We start from the raw sequence: 12,851 nt of genomic DNA on the forward strand, positions 1-12,851 counted from the left end.
TACATCAAACTGTAAATGTGGTTTGGTCACAGTTGTAGAGTTTGTACCAAAGACAAGAAAACACAGATAAAGTAGTTTTATTTTTTTTTATTTTCAAGTCTTACTAATGTATATGCATGCACTTATTAACTCATTAACACAAACAGATCTTCACAAACTTGTCTGAAGAATGGGCTGCAGAACCCAGGAGCATCAGAGTAGAACACCAAAAGTTCCCCTGTCTCCAGTGCCCAAAGTAGTCTGTAGACAACAAATAATAATAACAGTTTTTAATTGCATATTTTCAACAAAGTTTTCCGTTCTTGACACATTTTTGTGTTGACTTTTTTTTGCATCCATTCGTCTGAAGAATAATCCTCAAAACCATACACAGTGCGCATATATTTTTTGCAGCAGTTCTTTCAGCAGTTCATGCAGCAATCCAGTCAACACATTGTACAAAACTCTTGGTATTCTGCACTGAGTTTCCAATCACTACACCTGTACATTTCAAATTTGAGAATCATTCATTAGAATACAACTCTGTGTCTTAGTGTATTGAAATATCATAATGCTACTTACTGTCAAGCCACTGAGATTGTGCTCAGGCCTGGAATGATTGTTTTCCAACGATGTCTTAAGAGGCAGCACACTAGTGCCAGCATTAAAATAGCTTGGCTGTCCACATTCAGGACTACATTTAATAGTATGCCCTCCAGGACAATAAGGGGCGTCCCTGAAAGACATCACAGAAACGTAGATATTGTTTTACAATTTTAGTGAAACAAACTAGGTAGTTATAAAATAACCAAATAACCTACATTCCAATTCAACATTATTAAAACAAACCCCAGTTTTATTCATTGTGAAGGCTACAGCACAGTAAGCAAAGTGAAAAGTAAAATTCCCAGTTCAGCTGTAAGAACAGTCACACAACTACCTTTTGAATGCTTGGTGGTATCCAGTAACTCTCCTTTACCTTTCAGATTCAACAAACTGATTTCTTCTGAAAGACATTAGTATAAACTAACACAATGCTGTTCAGATATTATAGAGTACAATGTGTCTGAGGAGCAAACTACATGTACATGACATTTAATTTGACTGATATGTCTGTGTACCTTGCAGGTGACATTCTCTAAACGCAACTAGAATGCATTTCTAAGCCTTACTGATATAACCTTAACAAAGTCATAAACTGTGGTTATCACTCAGGTAAAAAATCAAATGTGCATCTGAGTGCCATGTGTAGTGTGTATATAAACCGGATTCCAAAAAAGTTGGGACACTAAACACATTGTGAATAAAAACTGAATGCAATGATGTGGAGATGGCAAATGTCAATGTTTTTTTCGTAATAGAACATAGATGACAGATCAAAAGTTTAATCTGAGTAAATGTAACATTTTAAAGGAAAAATACGTTGATTCAAAATTTCACAGTGTCAACAAATCCCAAAAAAGTTGGGACAAGTAGCAATAAGTGGCTGGAAAAAGGAAATTGAGCATATATGAACAGCTGGAAGACCAATTAACACTAATTAGGTCAATTGACAACATGATTGGGTATAAAAAGAGCTTCTCAGAGTGTCAGTGTCTCTCTGAAGCCAAGATGGTAAGAGGATCACCAATTCCACCATTGTTGCGCAGAAAGACAGTGCAGCAATACCAGAATGGTGTTACCCAGCGTAAAATAGCAAAGACTTTCATCATCATCAACTGTGCATAACATCATCTAAAGATTCAGAGAATCTGGAACAATTGCTGTGCGTAAGGGTCAAGGCCGTAAAACTCTACTGGATGCTTGTGATCTCCGGGCCCTTAAACGTCACTGCACCTCAAACAGGAATGCCACTGTCAAGGAAATAAAAGAATGGGCTCAGGAATACTTCCAGAAAGCATTGTCAGTGAACACAATCCACCGTGCCATCCGCCGTTGCCAGCTGAAACTCTACAGTGCAAAGAGGAAGCCATTTCTAAGCAAGCTCCACAAGCTCAGACGTTTGCACTGGGCCAGGTGTCTTTTAAAATAGAGTGTGGCAAAATGGAAGACTGTTCTGTGGTCAAATGAGTCATGATTTGAAGTTCTTTATGGAACACTGGGACGCCATGTCATCCGGACCAGAGAGGACAAGGATAACCCAAGTTGTTATCAACGCTCCGTTCAGAAGCCTGCATCACTGATGGTATGGGGTTGCATGAGTGCTTGTGGCATGGGCAGCTTGCATGTCTGGAAAGGCACCATTAATGCAGAGAACTATGTTCAGGTTCTAGAACAACATATGATCCCATCTAGACGTCATCTCTTTCAGGGAAGACCCTGCATTTTTCAACAAGATAATGCCAGACCACATTCTGCAGCAATCACAACATCATGGCTACGTAGGTGAAGGATCCAGGTACTGAAATGGCCAGCCTGCAGTCCAGATCTTTCACCTATAGAGAACATTTGGCACATCATAAAGAGGAAGGTGCGACAAAGGAGGCCCAAGACGATTGAACAGTTAGAGGCCTGTATTAGACATGAATGGGAGAGCATTCCTATTTCTAAACTTGTGAAACTGGTCTCCTCTGTCCCCTGACGTCTGAGTGTTGTAAGAAGGTGGGATGCCACACAGTGGTAAAAAATGGCCTTGTCCCAACTTTTTTGGGATTTGTTGACGCCATGAAATTTTGGAAACCACATATTTTCCCCTTAAAATGATACATTCTCTCAGTTTAAACTTTTGATCTATGATTTGTGTTCTATTCTGAATAAAACATTAGGTGTTGCCATCTCCACATCATTGCATTCAGCTTTTATTCACAATTTGTTTAGTGTCCCAACTTTTTTGGAATCCGGTTTGTAGAAACATACACCATATTCAGCTGATAACATTAAACAACCTGAATGTAATCACCATGGACTGTTGTGTTCATGATCACTAGACTCATTCATTCATTATCTGTAAGCGCTTATCCAATTCAGGGTCACAGTGGGTCCAGAGCCTACCTGGAATCATTGGGTGCAAGGAATACACCCTGGAAGGGGCACCAGTCCTTCACAGGGCAACACAGACACAAACACACATTCACTCTCACCTACAGATACTTTTGAGTCGCCAATCCACCTACCAATGTGTGTTTTTGGACTGTGGGAGGAAACCCAAGCGGACACGGGGAGAACCCACCAACTCCTCACAGACAGTCACCCGGAGCGGAAATCGAACCCAGAACCTCAAGGTCCCTGGAGCTGTGTGACTGCGACACTACCTGCTGCACCACCGTGCCGCAAAGACTAGATTGTATTCCACAAATGTTTGAATTACATAAAAATCTTGTGCCAGTAGAACTATTTTCTGTTTATTTACAACTTACCAACAGCTTGAGAACAGAGCAGACATCAACCTTCATCTGGACTGGAATGTTCTGTCAGATACGACATTTATAAAGATTGGTTAATATACAATGACTGTGTGAGGAATGAAAAAAATCTTGATAGGGATTGTACTCATATACCTTGTTTTTGATAAACTTCTAGTGGCCAGGATCCAGTCGTGCTGCAAAAGACAAAAATATTCAGCTCTTTTGTATCATAATGGAGGACATTCCTGTCAGCACAGAGCTGGGACTGAACATCAGGACGACACACAAACATCACCATTCCCTGACGCTACAGACAACAGCCAAAGATATATATTAAACAAAAATGACCTAATTTGCCAACATTAATTGCACTGACATTACAAACCCGACTAAGACTTTCAGAATATGCAGTAAGTAAGAACATCTTGTATATTTAAAAAAAAATCATGACCTGCAGAACTCTGAAAGTTATGAGGAACACAAAACATGTTTTTCACAGCAACATTTCATTAGGAACACTGAACAGTTCCGATAAGCGCTAACATCAAACCTGAAAATGGTCATTTTCTGTCTCCAAAACCACTAGGGTTAGTTGTGTCCAGCTAATAAATCCAGGACCTGTGAAGTACAGAACTTGTGATGGAAATGTATGTCAATATTTACTTTTGTTTCACAAATTCAAGCCATCAACTTATAGAATTAGTTCAATAAATGTTTACCTAGAAGTGTATCACTAGCAGAAAAAAAGCATGATTTAAAATGTGTTCACAGAAACTTTCATTCTTCTGCTTACAGAATAGTTATTACTTTTAAAGAATACTTAGATCCCACCAGCAAGATGAAAAATATCATTTAAAAATTAATACTTTTCAATAAAAAAAGAGAATTGACTCTGCAGCAAGCAAAAAACACACAAAACTATCTGTAACAACAATCATCGCTGCACACTGGTGAATCCCCTGACATTCAAGTGAAACCATTAATGAAAATAATGAAAGGTACACATAACTGAACGTACAACCAGGTCTACAAAACAGCATATGACTATGCAATCACATACAACGCGTGCCACACTTATATGCCATTTGTGTATCGAGCAAAAACACAGACAACGATATAACAAAGAGTTTTGTAACTGACTTACAAACTAATTATTTTTACTTACCGACATAAGGGTGATGTACTTCTTCAGTTAACTTCAGCTTCCCTTTGAAATGTTCGTCTCATGGGGTGAATGTGAGCCGTATTCGAATTTAGGAGGGTAGTGAATGATTTTGGAACACTACCTCAAAATAGTGCATTACATAGTGAATAGGGCACAGTTTTGGACATAATACTGAACCCGGGCGTAGCGTATGACGTAAGGACATCCAACTCCGCCTTCCTAGAGGCTGCAGCGAGAGGATTCTCGACCCACCGTGACCCTGAACTGGATTAGCAGTGACAGATGAATGAATGAACTGAACAGAGACTGAGACACAGAGAGAGTGAGAAAGAAAGAAAGAAAGAACCAGGACAGCTTCTGAGGCAGATATAAAGATATACCACAGCTCTGTTTCAGTTCATAGTGCCATTAAAAAAAACCCTCAAAATGTGAACTCGATTCCCACCGTTTCGACGCTCGGAAGCATTGGTCAAGGGTCGACTTTGACTCTCAGATTCGTTGGAGTTGAAGAGTCTACTCTAGTGATGTGTCGGTCGCGAACGAACCGGTTCAAAGAGCCGGCTCTTGTAAGTGAACGATGAGAGCCGGTTCCCGTCTAAGACCGAGCCATTTTTTTCTAAGGCTTGTCATTCAATCAATCCGAGAACAACAAGCAAGCTCCAACACTCCAACCCTCCGAGCTGAGACACTTGGTTTTCCTGAATGCCGATCTGCCTTCCAAAAAATAGTTGAAGAAAATGTTAAATCAGTTAAATGTTTGTTGACAGTTGTGGTTGTTTTAATCACTACCGTTGAATGCTGCTGTTTTACAATTTGCAGAGTATTTGTTAATTTTATTACCCAGAAATGGATGATTATTTAATTTAATAAGCTATTTTGTAATACCTACCTTGTGGGTTCCATTGGCTATACTTCAGAGTTTACAAGTGATTTTTTATTAAGGTATTTAAATAAAAATCCAGTTATTTATACAAGTGAATGTGTGAGTGCAATCAGTGAGTTATTACATGACAGCCATAAAAACAATTGGCCACTGCAACACTATTTATTATTTTTAATATTGAACAATAATATTTTGTCCATATAGTCATGTAACATGTAGGTAATATTGTTCTGTACCAGTGGAAATAAGTGGTAAAACAAAGGGCCATTTAGGAGCCAAAAGAGCCGGCTCCCCAAAAAGAGCCGAAATTCCCATCACTAGTCTACTCATACGGAGTCGACTCCACGTCACCAAGACAGACATGGCGGCGGCCATAGAGCGGCTGTTAAGTGAGATCTCCGAGAGCGAAGACCCACTGGAGGAGTTGAGAAGTCTCCGCACAGCCGTGAGCGAGACGCCTCTGAGCGGCCTGAGAGAAAGCTTCTCCGCACCGCAGCTTAGGGTCATCTTCTCTCTGCTCAACACAAACGACAAGTAACATATTACGAACATCTCTCACAGACACACTTGCTAACAAACATGAGTCAGCTCCCTTCACTACTACACAACATAGTTTTGCATGTTCTCTTTCCCACCTTAAATAGAACACCGGTTACGTTACAGCCCTCACACCACAAATTCGGGTTTTCCCCATTCCACCTTAAATAGACCTCCGGTTGCGTTATAAAACATTTTCACTTGAACAGATATGAATCAGCTCCGTTCCCTGTAACACTGTATTAAGACATCTTCTGAATCTAAAGTGTGATTTTTATACTGAAGAAAAATACTTTTTCTTAAAGTTAACTGTAACGTATAACTTAAAAAATCAGAAACGTTAAGTTAGAAAAAGTGCAGCTCTTGATCCTTCAGCCAGGTCTTCAGATGTTGCTGGGGGTCCTATGGAGCTGTAGGTGGATGTTGCGGAGATACTAGCTGTTTGAGTGTTAGCCAGGTGGTCTCACAAAGATGTAGCTGGGTGTCTGTTTAGTTTCCTGTCCTTCTTTGTTTATCCTTTCTTTGTGTGTGTGTTTCTTTTTGTAGGGAGCAGGTTGAGGTGTGTGTGGATGTCTTAGAGCGTGTCCTGCAGGTGTTAGACCCCACCCACTTGGTTCAAAACTGCAAGTCAGAGCTACAGAGTGGACTGAACCATCCTGATGATTCTGTTAAAGTGCTAGCTCTCTCTCAGGTCAGTGCTATGGCCCGAGCTCCATTCTGAGAAATTAAGTTTAACCTTGTTGCTGCTGGCTCACTCTCTGGTGTTTGCAGATCGGCCGAGTGGTCAGCCATGCTGAGGGGACCATAGAGGTCCTGAATAATCCAGAAATTCTGCAGGATGTCATCCAATCTATAGGGGCAGAACGTATAAGCGTTTCTAAAGAGGTACGGTAGGATGAAGAACCAGATCTCAGCAGTGATTTTGTTAGAATTGTTATTAAGTGTAATAAACGTGTTGGAATTATTCATTTTAACAAATGGGTGGACAGTTCTGACTTAGTAAGCTGGGAATATTTCATATCAAACCACTCACTTTTACTTTGTAAACATCCTAATCATTGAAGTAAGAAGCAGTCTATGTCCACCAGCAGCAGAGCTAGGAGTCATTCCTGTTGAATCGGCCTTATTTTGAGCTTAAATGATCCTGCTTTATTTAAAAATGTGTTTTAAAATATTTAATAATATCAACTCTCTTCTTTTTTCCACTTAGGCTATCGCTACTCTGCTCAAACTGAGCAACACAAAGGCGGGACTTGATGGTCTATTCCACTCTGATTTGCTGAAAGATCTCAAGGATGTTATGGCCATCAGTGATGTCATCAGATACAGGGTGTATGAGGTGCATGCCTGCCGTTCTATTGACCAATAACAAAAAAGTTATTATAAAAGTTAAAGCAGTTATTATTTGGTACCAGCACAACACAAAATATAACACAATTATATCAGCATCACTACAGCACTGAGAATGATCCATCCAAATAATACCTGCATTGTGGTGGTCCTATGAGGGTCCTGACCATTGAAAAACAAGCTGAAAATGGGCTATTAAAGCATGCAGAGCAACAAGTGGACTATAGTGTGTAATTGTAAAACTACCAGGTGCTCCTCTATTGTCAGTGGACCTGATAGAATGAATAATGAGTGGGAACAGTAAGGACATTTTAATGTTATGAATGGTCAGTGTAGATATGTGTGTGTGTATAACGTGACATTTTTGTGTAGCTAGTGGTGGAGTTGTCCTTGGTGTCTCCTGTCTGTCTGGAATACTGTGCCAATAGCAGATTCATCTCTCAGCTCCTGGAGGAACTGACCGGAGATGACGTACTCATCAGGTACCATTTACACAGTGATGCCTGACACTTCATGGTGAAAACCTAATCATTACATTTGTATTGTGCATAATTCTAAGTTGCAGATGTCTCTTCTCACACTTTCAGAGCAACTGCGATAGAGATGGTCACCAACTTGGCTCAGAGCCAGCATGGCCGGCAATACCTGGCCCAGCAGGGCATCATGGACAAGATATCCAACATGATCATCGCAGCAGACTCCGACTCCTTCTCCAGCTTCTACCTGCCCGGTGTGTGTGGGTACATGTTTATAGTAGTGTGTTAGCAAGGTGGGGGTGCAAGCTCATTTAGGACTCTCTTATACCTGCACAGTTTGTTTTCACCCCTTTCACCTTGTTCCTCAATGGTCAGAACCCCAAAAAACATCACACACCAGGGATGATTTGAGTGGTAGACCATTCTTAGAGCTGTATGGACATTGACATGGAGCCTGTGTTTTATTGTGTCATGCTGGTACGAGTGGATCAGACACAGCAGTGCTGCTGGGGTTGTTAAGAACCTCAGAGTCACTGCTGGGCTGAGATTAGTCCACCACCCAAAAATATTCAGCCTCCAGCATCAACTGACTTCTACAAGGTGGACCAAGGAGTTGGGAGTGTTTAACAGAGTGGACAGTGAATGGACATTGATTAAAAACTCCAGTAGCACTGCTGTGTCTGATCCACTCAAGCCAGAACAGTACTCGCTATGTCTGTCACTGGAGTGCTGAGAAGGACCTACCACACAATGTATGGTTAAAATATGCTGGGTGAATAATAGGTGTGTATGTATTTGTATGTGTGCAGGTCTTGTGAAGTTCTTTGGCAATCTTGCGATCATGGACAGCCCTCAGCAGGTGTGTGAGAGTTACCCAGCATTCCTTAACACTGTGTTCAACATGGCGCTGAACCCTGACCCATCACTGACCCCTGTTGCATTGGATACCCTCGGATTACTGGGAGGGACTGTGGAGGGCAAACAAGTCCTGCACAAAACAGGTGTGTGTATTTGTTTTGTGTATGTGTCCATATCTTCCTTTCTGTAATTCGAAAGGCCAGTTAAATACCCATTGGTATTTATCTGTGTGGTCAGTTGATTAGCCCCACGCTCTTGTCTTATTCATGTCATCAGGACATTTAATTAAAAATAGCCCTTGATTTGAAGCCAGTTTGTGTTGGGTCTTGTGAACCTTGCCCTATGGGTGTATATAAAATTGTGTGTGTTTCTCTTACTGTTTGTATACAGGTGATCAGTTCAAGTCTGTACTGAAGAGGATGAGTCAGCTGGCGAGAGATGGAGCAACTGACCTGAGAGTGAGGAGCCTGGAGGCCATCACCCAGCTCCTGGTTCTTCCTGTAAGTGTGAGAGAGTGAGTGTAGCTCTGTGGGAACTTGAAAATTATAAAATGAGAAGGTACAAGGAGTGGGCGTAATATTAAAACTCTGGTGACTTTAAAAACTGTGTGTTTTTTGTGTGTTATGCGTTATTAACAGGTGGAGCAGCAGACAGACGATCTGCTGTTGCTGACAGAGTCCTGGTTTGCTTCTCTGAGCTCTCAGCCTATGGAAATGATAAAACACATCAGCACACAGCCTTTCCCAGAGTTGCACTGCTGCGCTCTCCGCATTTACACTGTAAGATTCACTCAAACAAAATCCCTCTTGAATGAAAATACAAATACATTTACTAACAGAATTTCTTTATTTATTTTGATTTTGTTCTAATTCCTTATTTAAGAGGCTCCTCTAGATACTCATCTTGAAGAGAGATTTCTAATATGCCTCATATAGATTAACTCTTTTTTATTCATTATTGCCTTTAAAATAATGTGGCTGTTACACGGGTTCCTACTTAATCCTACTTAACATGAGAAGCCCTGAGGTGGGGTTATGTCAGCATGACCTATTCTTTCCTGCCGCCGTGACTTTGGCCCGTAATTTGGTTTTTAATGACCATGTAAAGACTTTGTACAAGCAGCACGGCCAGCCTCAATGAGCTAATTAATTTAAGACCTTAGGTTATTTCTACTCATCTAACCATGAGGATGTTAAAGGAGTACTTCACCAAAATGTTCCACTCACCTCAGATGTAGTTATTTAGCTGAGACATGTCCATTGTCCAAAGCTTGATGTCCCCTTCTAAAGAGTGATAGCAGCCTTTTTTCATGATTCCCCATTTGTGGACACGGATGTTCAATAGTCCAGCATGATCATCATTGCAGGAGTATATGGAAAAATTTACATCACAGTATATTAATCTCAATTTTATTTATTATTTATATATACTGAACAATCACTGGATTAGGAACACCTACCTTGTGTCTACATTCACTGTCCATTTTAACAGCTCCACTACAATTACAATTACAGACTATACTCCACCTGTTTCTCTACATACTTTATGCCCATTTCACCTTGCTCTTCAATGTTCAGGACCCCACACAAGACCACCACAGAGCAGGTGTGAGTTGGGTGGTGGAACATTCTCAGCGCTGCAGTGACACTGACGTCGTTGATGTTAGTGTGTCTTGCGCTGGTACAAGTGGATCAGACACAGCAGGGTTGCTTGAGGTTATAAACACTGTTAGACACTCCTACCTTGGTCCACCTTGTAGATGTAAAGTCAGTGGCAGTAGCTCATCTATTGCTGCACAGCTTTTGTTCGTCTTCCTTCATCTGTTGATCATCACAGGATGTTGCTGGCTGGAAAAATGTGGTTTTAAAAATTGCAACAGCACTACTGTGTCAGATCCACTCATACAAGCGAATCACACACTATCACACCACCACTATGGTCTTGTGGTTATTGGAGCTGGTAAAATAGACCATGAGTTTAGATACAAAGTAGCCGTTAATTCAGTGAGTGTACAGTGTATACAATGTATATTGTATCATTGTATTTATGATCATATACTGATTACTACGTGCTATATTTTATTTTCTGTTTAACAAGCTAAAAATATTTCTTCTGAATTGCAGGCCATAGCATGTCAGGAGTGGGCTCAGCGTTTGATGATGTCGACACCGGGTTTCACAGAATGGGTTGTGGACCGCTCTGTGGGTAAGGGGAAGGAGGCCAAGGACTGTAAGTTTGAGCTGGTGGGGGCACTGCTGAGCTCACCTAGCACACGAGAGATTTTCGGAGCTCAGAATTACCTGAAGCTGAAAACCTACCTTCAGGAGGGACCATACTACGTCAGCGCCGTGTCCTCTGTCACCACCGAGGGCGCAGACTGAGGAAGGCATGAAGAAATGGTGATGACCAAGCAGTTCTGCTCCATTTGTTCTTGAAGTTGATACTGGAGCTGGTTTTGAATATATCCTGTTGGGATGAATTATCTACAGTTTCTCAATCTCTCTCACACACAAATACTCACTTTACCGAAGTTCAGATCCCCTGGGTTGCTACACTAAACTGCATTTGGCTGTAATTCTACCTTTTTGTTATTAAAGGTTGGTGTTTTTGTCAAGAGTGTTTTTTCATGGTCATTACTGAGCAAAAGCAACAGAAGAGCCACCGAAGCTCAGCAGCTTTCCTTAGTTTTCATGCTTCATCTCATGAAGGGCTCAGTAAAAATAAATTAAAATTAAATTAAAAAATATTTAAATACCTGCAGACAGAAAAACAGGTTTGGATCTGTATTCTGTAACCCAGTCTAACACTCGAGTTAGTTTTTTTCAAAATGTTAAGCAGAGATCTTGGATAGTTTGATAACAAATACAGTACCAGGATTAATTAAAGATGGATTGACAAATTGAAAGGACACAGTAAGTACAGAAATCTGTGTTTGGTAAAGAATTAATTAAAAACCTCACCCTCAGTTCATGTTAAAATATAATTTGTCCTGCAGAGGGCCACATAGAGTGGTTTTAAAAGCACAGAATGCTAGATCTAGAAATACTTAACCTGTGAACTGTTTAAAAAAAAAAGAAATGGGACAAAATCAGAAAGATCATTTTGATCCTTGAAGGGAATAAAAGTAGGGTTTGATTATTCAGGGAAACGTGGATCAAGATTATAAGCTTTGAAAAATCTGCCCCTGATGATAGAGCCTGTACTTCGTCTTTTGCACAACTCAGGATTGCAAACAACCGCTTAAACTTTTGGATTCATTCTCCTACATGTTAAGGTGTGTGAAAGTGAAGAGAAAAACCACACGTAGCAGTTTTACAAAGCATGTAATGAACGATTTGTTCAGGTGGTCTGGAGAAGTAATGGAGTTTTTACAGGGGTAGGAGGACATTGAGGTAGTAGAAACATGGATGATAAAGTAAAAAAAAAAAAACATTGAAGGCACGTTATTTTTCTCAGGCATTTTCAGTTAGTTTCACTCACACACATTTGAACAGTCCATCCCTGAGGATTCACTGTATAAAGCAGCTGTCTTAAGGAGTTGATGAATGAATCAGTCACTGTTCTTTAGTGCGGTGCCTGAGTATGCATACCAAAGAATTCTCAGAATCCAGTTCACTTTAGTTTAGTCTTACCAAGGGTCCAACACATGGACTCATCCACTGTGTGTAAAACTTAAGTAGATCTGGCAGGGAAGACATTAAAGACCCCTCAGGACCACAAGTTCACTCTCAAAGACAGCGAACAGTATTTATCCCAGTTTCATTTTGTGTAACACTGAAGAAAATGGACCTCTGATATTGGGTTGCCATGATTAGATTATGCAAATAAGAGCACGTCTGATTACTGTGTCAGGGTTTCACAGGTTAAAGGCTGCTATCATTGGTCATTTTTCATTTCTATTTGGGACATAGTCACACTAGTGGGGGAGTGCATTTCATTTGTTATAGTATCAGGATTTCTCACTTATGGGAAATATTAGTTGTACAAGTAAGATATAACTTTTTACTATGTGTAAAGTTTAATTGTAATTCAGACGTCAAACATTCTCCCACTCATTTGTAATTTTATGGTAACTGTTGCATTATAAGTTTCAATTGTCATTTCATTCACCAAAATTATTTTTTTTATTCAATTTTATTGAACACCACATAATATTTTTACCTTAAAGTTACAGCTTAAAATTCATTGTGATGCTTCACTCACCTGTAACTGGAAGAAAAGTGCTTCTGTTGTTGCTACTCTGCAGAAACTGCACTATG

General features: G+C 40.3%; 1 protein-coding gene and 1 long non-coding RNA gene across 3 annotated transcripts; one reads left to right on the forward strand and one right to left on the reverse strand.

Moving 5' to 3' along the window:
* Positions 1-112: 112 nt before the first annotated feature.
* LOC136668482 (uncharacterized) lies at positions 113-4,638 on the reverse strand. Of its 2 annotated transcripts, XR_010795504.1 has the most exons (5): positions 4,489-4,638; positions 3,477-3,941; positions 3,336-3,386; positions 562-715; positions 113-240 (listed from the first exon to the last, which is right to left on the reverse strand). It is a non-coding gene; the product is annotated as an uncharacterized lncRNA (long non-coding RNA). The 2 variants fall into 2 exon arrangements; XR_010795503.1 differs by having other exon boundaries at positions 3,477-4,632.
* A 1,063-nt stretch (positions 4,639-5,701) lies between these two features.
* Positions 5,702-11,185, forward strand: psmd5 (proteasome 26S subunit, non-ATPase 5). The gene is made up of 10 exons (XM_066646274.1): positions 5,702-5,905; positions 6,455-6,599; positions 6,680-6,793; positions 7,119-7,247; positions 7,631-7,740; positions 7,846-7,988; positions 8,544-8,735; positions 8,983-9,092; positions 9,231-9,371; positions 10,716-11,185. The coding sequence occupies exons 1-10, from the start codon at positions 5,733-5,735 to the stop codon at positions 10,971-10,973; spliced, it is 1,515 nt and encodes a 504-aa protein (XP_066502371.1). The 5' UTR covers positions 5,702-5,732; the 3' UTR covers positions 10,974-11,185.
* Positions 11,186-12,851: the final 1,666 nt, after the last annotated feature.

The sequence above is a fragment of the Hoplias malabaricus genome, chromosome 15 (genome assembly GCF_029633855.1).
Source record: "Hoplias malabaricus isolate fHopMal1 chromosome 15, fHopMal1.hap1, whole genome shotgun sequence".
In the NCBI taxonomy this organism is placed as follows: domain Eukaryota; kingdom Metazoa; phylum Chordata; class Actinopteri; order Characiformes; family Erythrinidae; genus Hoplias; species Hoplias malabaricus.